A 17,043-nucleotide genomic window follows, 5' to 3' on the forward strand; every position below is an offset into this window, starting at 1 on the left:
ACTGCAGATTCTGGAGAACCTGAGATAACAAGATGTAGAGCTGGATGAACACAACAGGCCAAGGAGCATCAGAGGAGCAGGAAGGCTGACGTTTCGGGCCTAGATCCTTCTTCAGAAAAACGTCAGCCCGAAATGTCAGCCTTCCTGCTCCTCTGGTGCTGCTTGGCCTGCTGTGTTCATCCAGCTCTACACCTTGTTACCTTACAACAGAGAGTGAGGTGGTTTATAAAGAAATACGGTTGATGGAGCATAATTGCGGAGATGGTTTGAGGTGTGTATACTTCAATGCAAGAAGTATCAGAAATAAAGCGGATGAATTTAGAGCAGGGGTCGGTACTTGGAACTATGATGTTGAGGCCATTACAGAAACTTGGGTAACTCAGGGAGAGGAATGGATGTTGGAAGTTCCAGGATTTAGATCATTAAAAGAAATAGGGAGGATGGAAAAAGAGGTGGGGGAGTGGCATTGCTAGTCAGGGTGAATATAGCAGCTACTGAAAGGCAGTTCAAGAATGATATGTCTACAGAGTCAGTTTGGGTTGAGGTCAGGAACAAGAAAGGAGCAGTCACTTTGTTGGGGGTTTTTTACAGACCCCCTAATAGTTGCAGAGAAATAGAGGAGCGGATTGGGAGGCAGATACTGGAAAGGTGCAGAAGTTACAGGGTTGTAGTCATGGGTGACTTCAACTTTCCAAATATTGATTGGAAACATTTTATTTGTAATAGTTTAGATGAAGCAGATTTTCTGCAGTGCGTTCAGGAAGGATTCCTGACACAGTATGTAGATAGACCAACAGGAGGAGAGGCCACTTTGGATTTGGTGCTTGGCAATGAACCGGGCCAAGTGTTAGACCTGTTGGTAGGAGAGCATTTTGGCAGTAGTGATCATAACTCTGTTTCTTTCACGATAGTCATGGATAAGGTACATACGGCAGGATAAAGTTTATAATTGGGGGAAGGGTAATTACGATTCAGTTAGGCAAGAACTGGGTAACATAAATTGGGAACTGATGCTGTCAAGGAAGACCACCAAGAAATGTGGAGATTGTTTAAGGAATGCATACTGCATGTGATCGATATGTTTGTCCCTGGCAGGCAGAGAAGATGCGGTCGAGTGAGGGAGCCATGGTTCTCGAGAGAGGTCGAACGACTGGTTAAGAGGAAGAAGGAGGCTTATGTAAGGTTTAGGAAAAGAGGAACGGAAAAGGCTCGAGAGGGATACAAGTTAGGAGCTGAAAGGAAGAAGGAGCTGAAGAAAGGGCTTAGGAGAGCTTTAAGGGGGCATGAGAAAACCTTGGTGGATAGGATCAAGGAAAACTCCAAGGCTTTTTACACCGATGTGCAGAACGAGAGAATGACCAGAGAAAGGGTAGGGCTGATCAAGGATTGTAAAGGGAATTTGTGCACAGAGCCTAAAGAGATAGGAGCGGTCCTTAATGAATACTTTTCTTCAGTATTCACAACTGAGAGGGACCTAGTTGTAGAGGAGGATGTTGTGAAACAGGCAGGTAGGCTAGAGGAGGTTGATGTTAGGAAAGAAGATGTGCTGGGAATTCTGAGGAAGTTGAAGATAGATAAGTGGCCCGGGCCTGATGGGATTTATCCAAGGATTCTATGGGAAGCGAGGGACAAGATCGCAGGGCCTTTGGCGATGATCTTTTCGTCCTCACTGTCCACGGGTATAGTGCTGGAAGTTTGGAAAGAGGCAAACGTCATTCCCTTGTTCAAAAAAGGGAACAGGGATAACCCCAGAAATTACAGACCAGTTAGTCCTACATCAGTCGTGGGCAAATTATTGGAAAGGGCTCTGAAAGACAGGATTTATGATCACTTGGAAAGGCACAGTTTGATCCGTGATAGTCAGCATGGATTTGTGAGGGGTAGCTCATGTCTCACAAACCTTACTGAATTCTTTGAAAGGTGACCAAACTCGTGGATGAAGGTGGAGCAGTGGATGTGGTATACATGGATTTAAGTAAGGCGTTTGATAAGGTTCCCCATGGTAGGCTCATGCAGAAGGTAAGGAGGCATGGGACAGGGGGAAATGTGGCAGATTGGATTCAGAATTGGCTGACCCTAAGAAGACAAAGGGTGGTAGTGGACGGAAAATATTCAACATGGTGCTCGGTTACGAGTGGTGTACCACAAGGATCTGTTCTGGGTCCTCTTCTATTTGTGATTTTTGTAAATGATTTGGCTGAAGGAGCGGAAGGGTGGATTAGCAAGTTCGCAGACGATATGAAGGTGGGTCTCATTGTGGACAGTGCGGAGGGCTGTTCTAGGTCACAAAGGGACATTGATAGGATGCAGAGCTGGGCTGAGAAGTGGCAGATGGAGTTTAACCCTGAAAAGTGTGAGGTGATTCATTTTGGAAGGACAAACTTGAAAGCAGAAGGGTTAACAGAAAGATTCTTGGCAGTGTGGAGGAGCAGAAAGATCTTGGGGTTCATGTTCACGGTTCCCTGAAAGCTGCCACCCAGGTGGATAGAGTTGTTAAGAAGGCGTATGATGTGTTAGCTTTCATTAATAGAGGGATTGAGTTCAAGAGCTGTGAAGTCATGCTCCAGCTCTACAAAAACGTGGTTCGGCCACATGTGGAGTATTGTGTCCAGTTTTGTTCACCTCGTTACAGGAAAGATGTGGAAGCGTTGAAAAGGTGCAGAGGAGATTTACCAGGATGTTGCCTGGAATGGAGGGAAGGTCTTACAAGGAAAGGTTGAAAGCGCTAGGGCTTTTCTCTTTAGAATGACAAAGGATGAGAGGTGACTTGACAGAGGTGTACAAAATGATCAGAGGTTTAGATAGAGTAGACAGCCAGAGACTTTTTCCTCAGGTGGAGGTAGCTTTTACGAGGGGACATAGTTTTAAAGTGAAAGGAGGTAGATATCGGGGAGACGTCAGAGGTAGGTTCTTTACTCAGACAGTGGTAGGGGCGTGGAATGCATTGCCGAAGAGGGTAGTGGAGTCGGCCTCATTCGGGGCATTTAAGCGGCTATTAGATAGGCATATGGATGATAGTACAAGGTAGCGGTGGAGGTCAGATAGACCTTAGTTTTCGGGTAAAAGTTCGGCACAACATTGTGGGCTAAAGGGCCTGTACTGTGCTGTACTTCTACGTTCTATGTTCTAAAGAAACACTCATATTCACTGATCATAATCCATTGATCTTTTTAGACAAATCTAACAATCAAAATTTCAAACTGCTTCAGTGGGGTTTGCTCATTTAACTGCATAAACAGTTATTTATATGCCCAGCACAGATAATATTTACCAAGTTTGACAGGCTATGTGACTTTTGGGAATTGCTCAGCAGTAATGTGAGCTTTGACTCACCTGATCATTAGTGTCAAGAAAATTTGGAAAGGAGAGAAGTAATTATTTTAAGAGAGATTCCTGGGAAGGTTCGTGGCTTGAATTGCTGGACAAATATGGTTTGGGACAGATGGGATATCTGTGCGGATGGTGTTTAGCAACACTATTCTGGAGTTGTTTCCTACCTTTCCAGGACATCTGCATGTATCACTTCGAGAACTGATCTCAAAGTATGCAAAGGGCAAGTCCCTTTCTCATGAAAAGTTAAGAAGATACTTTATAGCAGGAGAACCTGTACAGATCCCTCTCTCAGTGGGAACCTGAGAAAGTTTCTGATATCAGTATTTCATCAACTCTGAAAGATGGACTCTCATTTCTCGTCAAAGACCTAACTCTAACTGACTTTTCCATTTGTCTGAAGATATTCTATCAATCTAAGGTGGACAGTATTTCAATATCATCAATATAAAACACACTTTATCCTTTGAGTATGGATGCTTAGCCTGTGGGTGTTTTGTATCCCCCTTTGGCTTTTAAAGTCAGATCATCTCTGTCAAATTGGATGCTGTTTATCATGTGAATGTTTTTTTGTGTGGGTTTAAGAGGGCATTGTTTAATTACAGAATGTATTTTAGTTGGGAAACAGTTTTTCACTTTATTTAAACCACACAGTCTGATGACAACAACCAAGTAATTTTTGATTGACATTCCAGAAAGCCGATGAAAGTCATGAATGGAAGTGTAGCAATATGGTGATGAAATCAAAAACTGACTTTGATTTAGGACCAATGATACAGCTTGAGGAGGAGAGTGATAATCGAGTCATGAAATGTACTGATGCTAATTAACACACCCATAAAACTCATGAAGCAAACCCGAGGCTGTACGGTTGTCCACTGAATGTTGGATGTGAACCGTTGAGCAATGAAGAGTATATCACTTACCGGAAACGTGAAGCTGGGTTATGGGTTTGTAGCTGTATTTAGACTTTCCCTCAAATTCTACTCTGAAAAGATAAGGTCCTGCATCTTGCCGCCTGATGTTGTTTATAATCAGGGAACAGTCTCCATCTTTCAGGTGTCCAGACAGTCGGGTCCGATGGTGGAAATGTGGCGACTCTTGACTGTGATCCCGGGAGTGAAAGACTATCGACGATGTGACCTCTTTCTCGTTATTAAACCAGATTCCATCTCGATGTTGGTCTGCCAGATCTAAAGGATACCTGTAATGACATGGAATCTGTGCACAGGAACCTTCCTGTGCTGTCACCTCATGTGGAGTGTCGGCTTCCCAGTTTTGTGCCAGTCCAGCTGGGGAGAGAAATATCAGTATTTAGCACTGAATAGGCTGTAGATCATTAGACTCGATATCCACTCCCTCCATCACTGGTACACAATGGCTGCAGTAAGGACCATCTACAGGACACACAGGGAACTCCCCAGGATTACACAGATGGAGAGGAATTCTGGATATAGGAGTGGACAAGTTCATTCTACCTTAGCTCATGGTAATTACAGACTCCCAAACTAATTTATAATGCTTCTAACATGAGATTGCTGTGCGGAAGGACTGTGTTAATAATGGGATTCAGGAAGCAGCAAATCACTTAGAGGATGGTTTGAGAACAATGATGAGACAGACCAGAGAGACGACGGATAAAAAAGAAGTATGAATCTACCGGAATAAATTGGATACAGGACACAGAAACAAGCCATTCAGCCCAACTAGCCCATGCTGTTGTTAATACTGCACTTCAGCCTCCCATCTTTCTTCATCCCTGACCGACATCGAAACCCTCTCTTCTCTTCTCCCTTGTGTGTACATCCAGTCCCCACATTAAATACATCGACATGATTCACCTCGACAACTTCCTATGGAAGTGATTACCACATTCTGCTCAGGCTGAGTGATGAGGGTTCTCCTGAATTCACAGTTGGGTTTTTTGTGTCTGTCTTATATCAATAGTCCTCAGTGCTTCCCCAAGAGGATGCATTCTTCATGAATTCACTGTGTCAAAACCTTTCAGAAGTTTAACAGCATTGTTAAGGTTACCCATCAGCCTTCTATTTCTGCCAGAAAAGACCAGTCTGTCAGTCCTTTCCTGATGCATTGATCCATATATTTCTGAGATACACTGTATTAAACTCCCCCGCACCCTCTCAAATACTGCTGGCTCCATTTCATAGTGTGCAGATCAGGATTGCACACAGTACTGCAGTTGTGTTCTGACCAGGATTCAATACAGGTTTAACAAAGCGTTCCTCCGTTTCAATTGTGTCCCTGCAGAAATAAAGTGCTGTGTTTGGTTTGTTACTGTGTGGCTTTGCTCACCCATGGAGCAGTGATTAATGATTGATGCATTTGTACAACATGAACGCTGTGTTCCACAACTCCAGCTGACTCACATCTTCCACTCAAAAAGTGACCTCCCTATTTTTCCTGCCAATGTGTATTCATTGTTGTTTGTTGGTTGGAACTTGGTTATAGCTGAAAAGAGAGCTGTGTTTTTGAAGTATTTCATTTTGCACCAATCAGGACAGATTCAAGAATGCCAAATTTCAAAGGGGACCAAAATCTATACTGCATGAAGAAAGGTTCCCATTTCATTGTCCGGCAGAATCTGGTCACGACATGCCATGGAGAATTTACCAGGGAACAGTTAGCACCTCAATAAGGAATAGAACAACTGCGGATGCTGTAAATCAGAAACAAAAACAGAAATTGCTGCAAAAGCTCAGCAGGTCTGGCGGCATTTTTGGAACTGAGGAAATGTCATTTGACCCGAAACGTTAACTCTGATTTCTCTCCAAATTTATCACTTCAAGCTTATGTCTAAAATTAAAGCAGTCACCTTGACGCTGACTGTTCATGGTGTTACTGGAGAGTGAAGGGAAAATAGTGCAGATGCTGGAAATCTAAGCTAGCTGTGAGAAAGCTGGAGAAATTCAGAGAAACTCTGTGGAGAGGGAAACAGTTCACAGAGAAGTCTGGAATGACTGTTCAGAATTAGAAGGTGTTGGAAAAGAGGAATTTTTTTATAATTTTGACATAGGTGCAGAGGAACAGATGGCATAGAGACCCAATGCATTGAACAAAGGTAATCATGGAGAAAAAAAAATCAAAAAGGTGTAAATTGAAGTGTGAAAAGCAAAGAATTAATCCATGCTCCACATTGCTGTATTGTTGATTCCGATGCAGCATTGGAGACTGATTTCTCCCAGACCTCAGCCCTGACCCTACTCTAGCAGACACTCTCAAACACTTGAGCAAAGTGCCTCTAGCCTGACCTCTGCATGTGCTGAGAACTAAGATAAAAATGGAACTGAATGTTTGACATTTTTCTTCCTTCCTCTATCGGTTATCTTATTGAGGTTTCTAGCACAGTGAGAATGGACAGGACGTGAGATACTAAATAGCCTGTTTATTTTAGGAGATGTGGTTTGCCTTCGTGGGCAATTGTGACGAAAATCAACAAAATGCACAAATTTCGGAAAATTTCAATTGAACATGTCACTTCAAAGTAAACATAATCCTTTAGTATTTATCAAGGCTCACTACCCAAAACCGGATCAGACTCAGTGACTTCCATTGGCTAACAAAGCCTCAGTTTTATGATAATCACCATTGATTTCCCATCCTTATCTCGCCTTTTCACTATCTGACTCTGTAACCTGCTCTAGATCTACAACATACGCTGTGAAATCTCTGTGCTCCTCCACCACTGTTGTCAGACTGAGAACCAGTGCATATCAGCGAGCACAGGGTGATGTGTGACCCGGACTTGGTGTGAGTGTGTACACTCACTCACTGCTGAATTGGCTCCCAATCAGAGATCAATAAGAAAGTCTTTGTAAAGATTAATCAAATACAAGTCTGGCTGAGCTGACAATGTCATTACCTTGGAGGAGTGACAGCAGGAAGTAAGATTTCCCAATCATTGTCCTCTCCCAGATATTTCATCAGCTTCTCCCTCTCAAGCTCTGAAAGAGAAAAGAGTTCATGAGACCTCACTTCTTATCCTACAGCTTTCGAGAGATCAGAACAACTTTTATACAATGTCCTCACAGACTATTTTGATTCTCTGTGGGATGATAGGCCTCAGCAGAGAGTTACAAGGCTCCAATAAAGTTAAGCAATGAATGATTTGAATATCTCGTGCCTCTCACCTCCTCAGCATCTGCCAAATCTCCTGTCTCTGCTCTTGCCTTGTCCGTTGGTGGAGGAAAATGTTCTGTATGAGTGACTTGAGCCTCACCACCTGATCTCAATGAACAGAAATCTTTGGAGGCATCAATCACTGGAATATGCCCCTTACAAAGTCACAACATCAAGGACAGATAATGTTGATCGTGGAAGTGATTCCTGTTGTTATATTATTTGCTGGCCTGAGGAGTAAGTGCCGACACACTCTGCTGGGTCTGCATGGCCCCTTCCTATGCTTCTCACCCCGGCATTTAATTAGCATTTTCAATGTGTCACTGTGAGTGCGATTGCGAAGTTCGTTCAAAGTGAGAAAGCAGCAGTTTTCCCGGCATTACAAACAAACTGTTAACCCTCTGTGTGGCTGTGATATTGTTTGATGGTTTGATGGAGCTGAATGGGCCTTCTCCTTCTCCTGTTCCTCTGTCACAAACCCAACTTCCTCTTGTTCCTATATCACAGGCTCGAGGAGCTGAATTGGTCTCATCCTGTGTGTAACAGGCTCAAAGGGCTGAATGGACCTCCTGTTCCTGTTTAAAAGGCTGGAGGAGGTGAGTGGACCTCATTCTGTTTGTGTCTAATAGAGATTGAGAATTGATCTCTGTTCGAGTAACAGGCCCAGAGCTCAATAATAAATAGAAATCTATTGAAGGCATCAATCATTGCAATCTGTATTTGTGAAGTCACAGCATCATCAAGGATATTGCAAATCACTTCAATGACAATTGTTTCATTACTTACCTACGACCGGTCCAACTGCTCATCTGGGGAGTAACTGCCGGGACCCCCTGCTTGGACGAATGGCATCTTCCTTTGCTGCTACCCTCTGCGTATATAATTATAAAGTGCAGATGTGTGACTCTGTGTCAGAATGAGGAAGTGGGGAACCAGTGAGAAATTCTACAAAATATTGCTTTCGTTGCAAATAGTTGACCATTTAAACCTGATTCTGTTATATTTCTGTTCAGAGCCAGGCAGCTGTTCACATGCAGTTTCTACACTGGCTCTGGGGCTTTAGAATTCTCTCCCTTACTCTGAGATAGGAAATCAGGAGATGGAGACCCTTTTACAGAATCTCTAACCCATGTTCTTGTACAATTATATCAGCTAGCAGCAAAATCAGGCCATTCTGCCTCCCGATCCTGCTCTCCCATTCAATATGAACATGGCTGATGTGTTTGTATGCTGAATTATAAAGTCCCGTCTATTCCCGATAACATTTAATTCCCTTGTCTAACTATATTCTATCTTCTTCTGCTGAAAAATATTCAATGACCCTGTCTCAAATGCCATCTGAGGCTGAATTCCAGAGTTACAAAACCCACTGAGAGAAAAAAATCGCAATCTCTGTCCTGAAAGAATGATTGGACACAAAAACAAAGCTGCTGGAAAAGCTCAGCAGGTCTGGCAGCATCTGTGGAGGAGAAAACAGAGTTAACGTTTCGGGTCCAGTGACCCTTCCTCAGAGCCCTCCTCTGAAAGAGTGATTCCTCATTTTAAGGCGTTGCATCTTGGCTCTGTACTCACCCACCTTGTCAAGACCATTCAAGAACAATTAGTGTCTGCTTATGCTTCCAAATTCCAGTGGAAACAATCCCAGTCTGCTCAAGCTTTAATGTAATAAACATCTGAACTGGTAGCAACACATGTACCTCCTTCCCTAAATAAGCAGACCAAAACTGTAGCCAGTGTTTGAGGTGTGCTCTCACTAAGCATCATATAACTGAAGCATAACATCCATAATTTTATGTTCAATTCCTCTTGAATTAAATGACAGCATTTCATTGAACTTCTTAATCATTCCAGTAGCTACATGCTGATGTCTTATGACTTAAGCCCTACTCAGGAATTCCTTAGTTGCTGTCCACTTTTTAAAAATTTTTCTTGCTAAACTGAACAACAACAAAATGAAGAAAATGGCAGACTGAGAGTAATGTGGACACCCTCATCCACTTAACAGAACTTGTCCTTACCCTGAACAACTTCTCCTTTAACTCCTGCCACTTCCTACAAGCTAGGAGGGCGGCTATGGCAACCTGTATGGGTCAGAGCTATAAGACCATAAGACATAGGAGCAGAAATTAGGTCATTCAGCCCACCGAGTCTGCTCTGCCATTCAATCATGGCTGATAAGTTCCACAACCCCATGCTCCTGCTTCCTCCCTGTAACCCTTGATCCCCTTGATAATCAAGAACCTATATATCTCAGTCTTAAGTGTACTCAATGACCTGGCCTCCACAGCCTTCTGTGGCAGTGAATTCCATAGATTCACACTCTCTGGCTGAAGAAGTTTCTCCTTATCTCCGTTCCAAAAGGTCTTCCCTTTACTCTAAGGCTGTGCCCTCGGGTCGTAGACTCTCCTACAAATGGAAGCATCTTCCCAACATCCACTTTGTCCAGGCTATTCAGTATTCTGAAAGTTTCAGTTAGATTCCCCCTCATCCATCTAAACTCCAATGAGTAGAGTCCCAGAGTCCTCAAACTTTCTTCATATGTTCAGCTTTCCATTCCTGGGACCATTCTCATGAACCTCCTCTGAACCTGCTCCAGGGCCAGTACATCCTTCCTGAGATATAGCGCCCAAAACTTCACACAATACTCCAAATGTGCCTGATCAGAGCCTTATAAAGCCTCAGTAGTACATCCCTGCTTTTATATTCAAGTCCTGTCAAAATAAATGCCAACATTGCATTTGCCTTCCTAACTACTGACTCAACCTGCAAGTTTATCTTGAGAGAATCCTGGACTAGAACTCCCAAGTCTCTTTGCATTTCAGACTTCTGAATTTTCTCCCCATTTAGAAAATAGTCCATGGTTTTATTCTTCTTACCAAAGTGCATGGCCTCAATTTCCCACATTGTGCTCCATCTGTCACTTCTTTGCCCACTCTCCTAACCTGTCCAAATCCTTCTGCAGCCTCTCCACCTCCTCAATACTACCTGTCCCTCCACCTATCTTTGTATTATCTGCAAACTTAGCCAGAATGCCCACAGTTCTTTCATCTAGATCATTAATGTACAAAGTGAAAAGTTGTATTCCCAACACTGACCCTTGCGGAACATCACTTGTCACCGGCTGCCATCCTGAGAAAGACCCTTTTATCCCCACTCTCTGCCTTCAGCCAGACAGCCAATCTTCTATCCATGCTAGCACCTTGCCTCTAACACCATGGGCCCTTATCTTACTCAGCAGCCTCCTGTGTGGCACCTTATCAAAGGCCTTCTTGAAGTCCAGGTAGATAACATTCATTGGCTCTCCTTGGTCTACCCTGCTCATTACTTCCTCAAAGAATTCTAGCAGATTTGTCAGGCATGACCTCCCCTTGATGAAACCATGCTGACTTTGCCCTATTTTACTATACACTTCCAAATATTCAGCAACCTCATCCTTTACAATGGACTCTAAAATCTTACCCACGACTGAGGTTAGGCTAATCGGCCTGTAATTTTATGTCTTTTGCCTTACTCCCTTTTTAAACAGGGGTGTCACGCTAGCCATTTCCCAGTCCTCTGGGACCCTCCCTGACTCTAGTGATTCCTGAAAGATCACCACTAACGCTTCCACTATCTCTTCAGCTATCTCCTTCAGAACTCTGGGGTGTAGTCCATCTGGTCCAGGTGATTTGCCCACCTTCAGACCCATCAGTTTTACTCGCACCTTTTCTTTGGTGATGGCCACCATACTCAGCTCTGCCCCCTGATTCTCTTGAATTTTCAGGATATTACTTGTGTCTTCCACTATGAAGACTGATGCAAAGTAATCATTCAGTTCCTCAGCTATTTCCTTGTTCCCCACTATCATCTCTCCACCGTCATATTCCAGTGGTCCAATGTCCACTTTTGCCTCTCTTTTGCCCTTTATATACCTAAAGAAACTCTTACAGTCTTCATTTACATTACTGCCTAGCTTACCCTCATATTTAATATGAGTACATTCAGATATATAACACCTTCAGTCCTGTATTAACCCTCCCTCTTCTCATTTTCATTCGTTTCTCCAGTGTTTGATTGCTATCCTTTTCCAAACACTCTGTCCTATTTGTGTCTGTGCTGGAGACTTTAATAATTGCTCTTGAATATTCCTTCCCTGTCATTTCTTTCATATTTTTCCACTTAGTTGTATCCACCACTACAGATGTTAACCTGCTACTTTGTTTCCCACTGGGGGGCAAGTTTCACCATTCCCTTCACTTCATAGGATATGTGGAGCAGTTCCTTTTTCAATTTTACACTGGCACCATCCCCCATCTCTTCCTCCTTTACATCGATGACTGTATTGGCGTTGCCTTCTGCTCCCATGAGGAGCTTGAACAGTTCATCAACTTTAAGAACACCTTTCACCCCAGACTCAAAATTCACCTGGACCATCTCCAATACCTTCCTCGCCTTCCTGGACCTCTCCATCTCTATCTCTGATAACCGCCTCTGATATCTAAACCCACCGACTCCCACATTTACCGAGATTGCACCTACTCTCACCCACCCTCCTGCAAGAATGCGATCCCATTCTCCCAACTCCTCTGCGTCCGCTGCATCTGCTCTCAAGATGGAGCGTTCCACTTCCAGACAATCCAGATGTCCTCCTATTTCAAGGATTGCAACTTCCCCGCTCTGGTGATCAAAAATACCCTCAACCACATCTCTTGCATTTCCCGCACTTCTGCCCTCAAACCCCCTTCCCCCAGCAAAAATAAAGAATACCCCTTGTCCTCACATACCATCCCTCCAACCTCCGCGTCCAGTACATCATCCTCCGCCATTTCCTCCATCTACAATCCGACCCCATGACCAAGGAGATATTTCCATCCCCACCCCATCTGCCTTTCATAGGGACTGCTCATTGCATGACTCCCTCATCCACTCCACACTCCTCACTAACCCTACCACACCCGGCACCTCCATTCAAGGCTCAAAGCAAACGTTCCACATCCAGCAGGGGTTCACCTATACATCCTCCAACCTAGTCTACAGAATCCGTTGCTCCTGATGTGGCCTCTTCTACATTGGTGAGACCAAGTGCAGACTCGGGGATCGTTTCATGGAGCATCTGTGCTCTGTATGTGATAATCGACAACACCTTCCAGTCGCCAACCATTTTAACTCCATCTCCCACTCCCTTGATGACAAGCCCATCCTGGGCCTCCTCTAGTGCCACAATGATGCCACATGCAAACTGGAGGAGCAACACCTCATATTCCACCTCAGGAGCCTATAGCCCGATGGCCTGAACAGTTTTAAAATCTCCCCACACCCAGCCACATCCACGTACAAACCTCCCTCTCATCCCTGGCTCCTTGACCTGAGACCACCTATCCACCCTACTTTTCACACTACCAATCCCCACGACCCCTTACCTGCATCCAACCTATCACGACCCAACCTACCTTTCCCCAGCCCCATCCATCCTCCCTCCTACCTCATTGACCTGACACAAACTGTCCATTTTCCCTCCTACCTATCCACCCAACCCATTCCATTGACCAATCCCCACACTCCCTACCTACGTTCACATATCACCATCCCAACTACCTATCCCCAGCCCCAGCCCTCCTCCCTTTACTTATTTCTCAGCTCCCTGTCCCCTCCCCAGTTCTGAAGTAGGGTCCTGACCCGAAACATCAACTTTCCTGCTCCTCTGATGCTGCCTGGGCTGCTGTGTTCCTCCAGCTCCACACCATGTTGTCTCTGACTCCAGAATTGGCTGTTCTTACTATCTCAAAATGAAGAAAATGGCAGAATGTGGATATTGCAGCTGCTCCTGAGATTGCAGGTTGACTCCTAACTTTATTATTAGTTATTACATTTCAGTTGTTTAAGATTTTTAATTTGATTCTTTTTGGATTGTTGATACTCAAAAAAATGCAGCAAAAAATGTTTTTTTAAAAACGGTGCTGTACTTACAGAGCTTTTGCAGAGGCCGACATGTTGATGGCTTAAGCTTTTTTTAATTCACTAAAACAAAATTATACACATGGAATGAGAGTTTCTTTTCAACGTCTATAAGGAGATTTTTTTTAGAATCACAGAGGACTGTGTTATTCTAAATGGAGTTGTGTTTAAGCTTGGAGAAGCCTTCATATGGCTGACTCTAGCTGTGTTTATAATTATTTTATTTGGGGATTTAAAGCTGTCTGCTGGACTACTTGAGGATGCATTTTTAATTTGATTGTTCAGCTAAGTGGTTAATTTTATTTAAGATTTATATAATTGGTATTGTTTTGCATTCTTAATAATATTTTCTGTGGGTAAGGAAAGGTCATTTATTTTAGGTATAATGTGCTATTGAAACCTTCTTTTTAGGCCTAATGCCTTTGAGGGTGTACAAGGGACACCATGAGATATCTGGGGGATTTAGAAAAGAGATTAAACAGCAGGGTCAATGAGATAGATGGGTGACCATCAGGAAAGGCAAGAAGGTAGGTCAGAAGTCTCCTGTGGCTATTCCTCTCTCAAACAGATATTCAGTTTTGGGCACAATTGAAAGGGATAGTCTTTCGGAGGAAAATAGAAGGGGCAATCTGAAATTGGGTACTAAGAATTAATTTTATGTTGGGTGGCATTTGACAAAAAGTACAAGAATAATTGATCTTGGGGACTCTTCTGTCAGAGGTACAGACAGGAAATTCTACGGCATTGAGTGTGAATCTAGGATGGTGTGTTGCTTTCCTGGTGCCAGGATTAAGGACATCTCAAAGCATTTGCAACATATTGTTAAAAGGTAGAGCAAGAAGCCAGAAGTTATTGTCCACATTGGTATGAATGATATTTTCTCAGAAAAGGTTAGAGCTTTATAGAGTGAATATAAGAGTTTAGGTAGAAGATTAAAAAAAACAAAAGTAGGAATCTCTCATTTTCTCCCAGTCCCAAGCCTGAATAAGGGAGGGAATGAAAAGTTAAAGCAGATAAATTGATAGCTGGAAAAGTGATGTAATGTTCAGGGATTCAGGTTCTTGGAGCATTGGGATTTTTTCTGGAACAGAAAAGACATGTTCACTTCGTTGTTAGAGATAGTAAGAACTGCCGATGCTGGAGTCTGAGATAACACAGTGTGGAGCTGGAGGAACACAGCAAGCAGGCAGCATCAGAGTTGCAAGAAAGCTGACATTTCGGATCGGGACCCTTCTTCAGAAAATCAGAAATTTTCTGAAGAAGGGTCCCAACCTGAAACATCACCTTTCCTGCTCCTCTGATGCTGCCTGGCCTGCTGTGTTCCTGCAGCTCCACACTGTTATCTCTTCACTTCATTGTTGTTCACTTTAGCAAGAAAAAATTTTAAAATGATTTAGACGGAGAACAAGTCAGGAATTCCTAGGTAGGGTATAAGTCACAAAAAGTTAGATACAGCTATCGGATTGATTAAGATGTTCAATGAAATGCTGTCCTTTAAAGGGACCTATATCCTAGCGGGGAGATTGCTGGTTCTATTAAGGGAGACTGTGAACTATTAGATAGGGGGGTAAGTAGCTCTGTAAATAGAAATATATGAGGATCATTATAAATCTGAAAAAGCAAGCTAATTAGAAAAGACAGATAAGAGCAAATCAGAGAACGAAGTAACTCTGAAGTATTAAACTGCATTTATTTCACTGCAAGGGATCTTACAGGGATGGACAGGATTGGCAACTCAATGTTCCAGCTTTCAGATGCTATATGGAGGATACAATGGGAGGTAAAAGAGGAGGGAGAATGGTGTTTGTGATTAAGGAAAACATTACTGCTGTAACTAGAGAAGATATTTCTGAAATATCATTGTGTGTAAGTATATGGGTTGAAATTAGAAATAAGAAAGAAAAAATCACCTTGATGGGTTTATATTGTAGGCCCCCCAGCAGTCAGAGAGAAAGTGAGGAAAAAATATGTCGAGAGGTACTGAGAGGGTGGCATGGTGGCTCAGTGGTTAGCACTGCTGCCTCACAGCGCCAGGGACCCGGCTTCAATTCCACCCTCAGGCGACTGTCTGTGTGGAGTTTGCACAATTCCCCCGTGTCTGCGTGGGTTTCCTCTGGGTACTCCGGTTTCCTCCAACAGCCAAAGACGTGCAGGTTAGGTGGATTGGCCATGCTAAATTTTCCGTAGTGTTCAGGGATGTGTAGCTTAGGTGGACTATAGGGGGATGGGTCTGGGTGGGATGCTCCAAGGGTCGGTGTGGACTTGTTGAGCCGCGGGGCCTGTTTCCACACTGTAGGGATTCTGTGCTATATGTAAGAATAATAAGGTTGTAATAAAAGGGGGTTTCATTTCTTTAAAAACATTGACTGGGACTACCATACTATTAAAGGTTTGGATGATGAAGAATTTGTTAGATGTGTTCAAGAAAATCTTCTCTATCAATATATAAATGATCCTACGAGAGAAGGAGAAAACCTTGACCTTCTTTTGGATAATAAGGCAGGGCAAGTGACTGAGGTGACAGTACGGGAACACTTTGTGTCTTGTTTAAAATGTTGATGAGAAAGGATAAGTTTCCATAAAAGTGAAATAAAAAATAATTGTAGTCAGGCAAATTTTAATGGTATAAGACAAGAAAAGTTGATTGGAGTAGACTGTTCACAGGTAAAGTCAAAGAGTCAGAGAATTGTACAGCATGGAAACAGACCCTTGAGTCCAACTTGTCCATGCCGAACAGATATCCTAAATAAACCTAATCCCATTTGCCAGCATTTGGCTCATATTCATCTGAATCCTTCCTATTCATGTTCTCATCCAGATGTCTTTTAAAAGTCATCATTGTACCAGACTTCACCACTTCCTCTGGCAGCTTATTCCATAAAGGGACCACACTCTGTGTGAAAAAGCTGCCCCTTAGTTCCCTTTTATGTCTTTCCCCTCTCACCTTAAACGTTATGTCCTCTAGTTTTGGTCTGCCTTACTATGCGGAAAAAATCTTGGGTATTCACCCTATCCATGCGCATCATGATTTTGTAAACTTCTATAAGCTCATGCTTCTGCCTCGATGCTCTGGGGAAAATAGCCCCAGCCTATTCAACGTCTTCCTATAGCTCTGACCTGGCAATATACAGTGCAGAGATTGTGAGGAAGGGCTGTTATCCAGATAATGATCTTGAACTCACTGCCTATGATGTGGGGGAAGTGGTGATGCTCAATGATTTCAAACTGAAATTGGATGGACACTTGTGGGAAATAAACTCTCAGAACAATGACGAGAGATTGGGGAAATGGGACTGACTGGATTGTTCTACAGAGAGAACCAGTATAGCCTTAGTTGGCTGAATGGCCGCCTTCTGTGCTGTAATAACTCTGTGACTCTCAGATGATCCTCACCAGTGGCATTAACTGGATTCAGTGCAAATTAACCTAACTTCACATGTGATTTGGTTGCACCGACAAAGCTGTAGAAAGCTTGAAGCAGCCTTTCAGCTTCCTTTAACTGTTTGCCGCCTGCAGACACAAACACCAGCAACAGTGAGAACAACAGCCACAATGAATATCACAGCTCGTATTCCCAACATCAGGATCACATACAGACTCTGTCCTCTGCTATCTAGAAAACACAGAGAAAGAATGAATCAC

At 43.2% G+C, this 17,043-nt stretch overlaps 1 protein-coding gene across 1 annotated transcript in view; it reads right to left on the reverse strand.

The window, feature by feature from the left end:
- Nucleotides 1-8,343, reverse strand: part of LOC109921388 (sialic acid-binding Ig-like lectin 10) — a 34,928-nt gene extending 26,585 nt beyond the window's left edge. The window contains exons 1-3 of the mRNA XM_048620564.1: nucleotides 8,254-8,343; nucleotides 7,211-7,292; nucleotides 4,257-4,622 (exon numbers count right to left, since the gene is read on the reverse strand). Coding sequence (XP_048476521.1) covers nucleotides 4,257-4,622; nucleotides 7,211-7,250 — 406 coding nt within the window. The 5' untranslated portion in view covers nucleotides 7,251-7,292; nucleotides 8,254-8,343. The remainder of the gene's footprint in view (nucleotides 1-4,256; nucleotides 4,623-7,210; nucleotides 7,293-8,253) is intronic.
- Nucleotides 8,344-17,043: the final 8,700 nt, after the last annotated feature.

This window comes from Rhincodon typus, chromosome 47, assembly GCF_021869965.1.
Source record: "Rhincodon typus isolate 14 chromosome 47, sRhiTyp1.1, whole genome shotgun sequence".
Taxonomy (NCBI): domain Eukaryota; kingdom Metazoa; phylum Chordata; class Chondrichthyes; order Orectolobiformes; family Rhincodontidae; genus Rhincodon; species Rhincodon typus.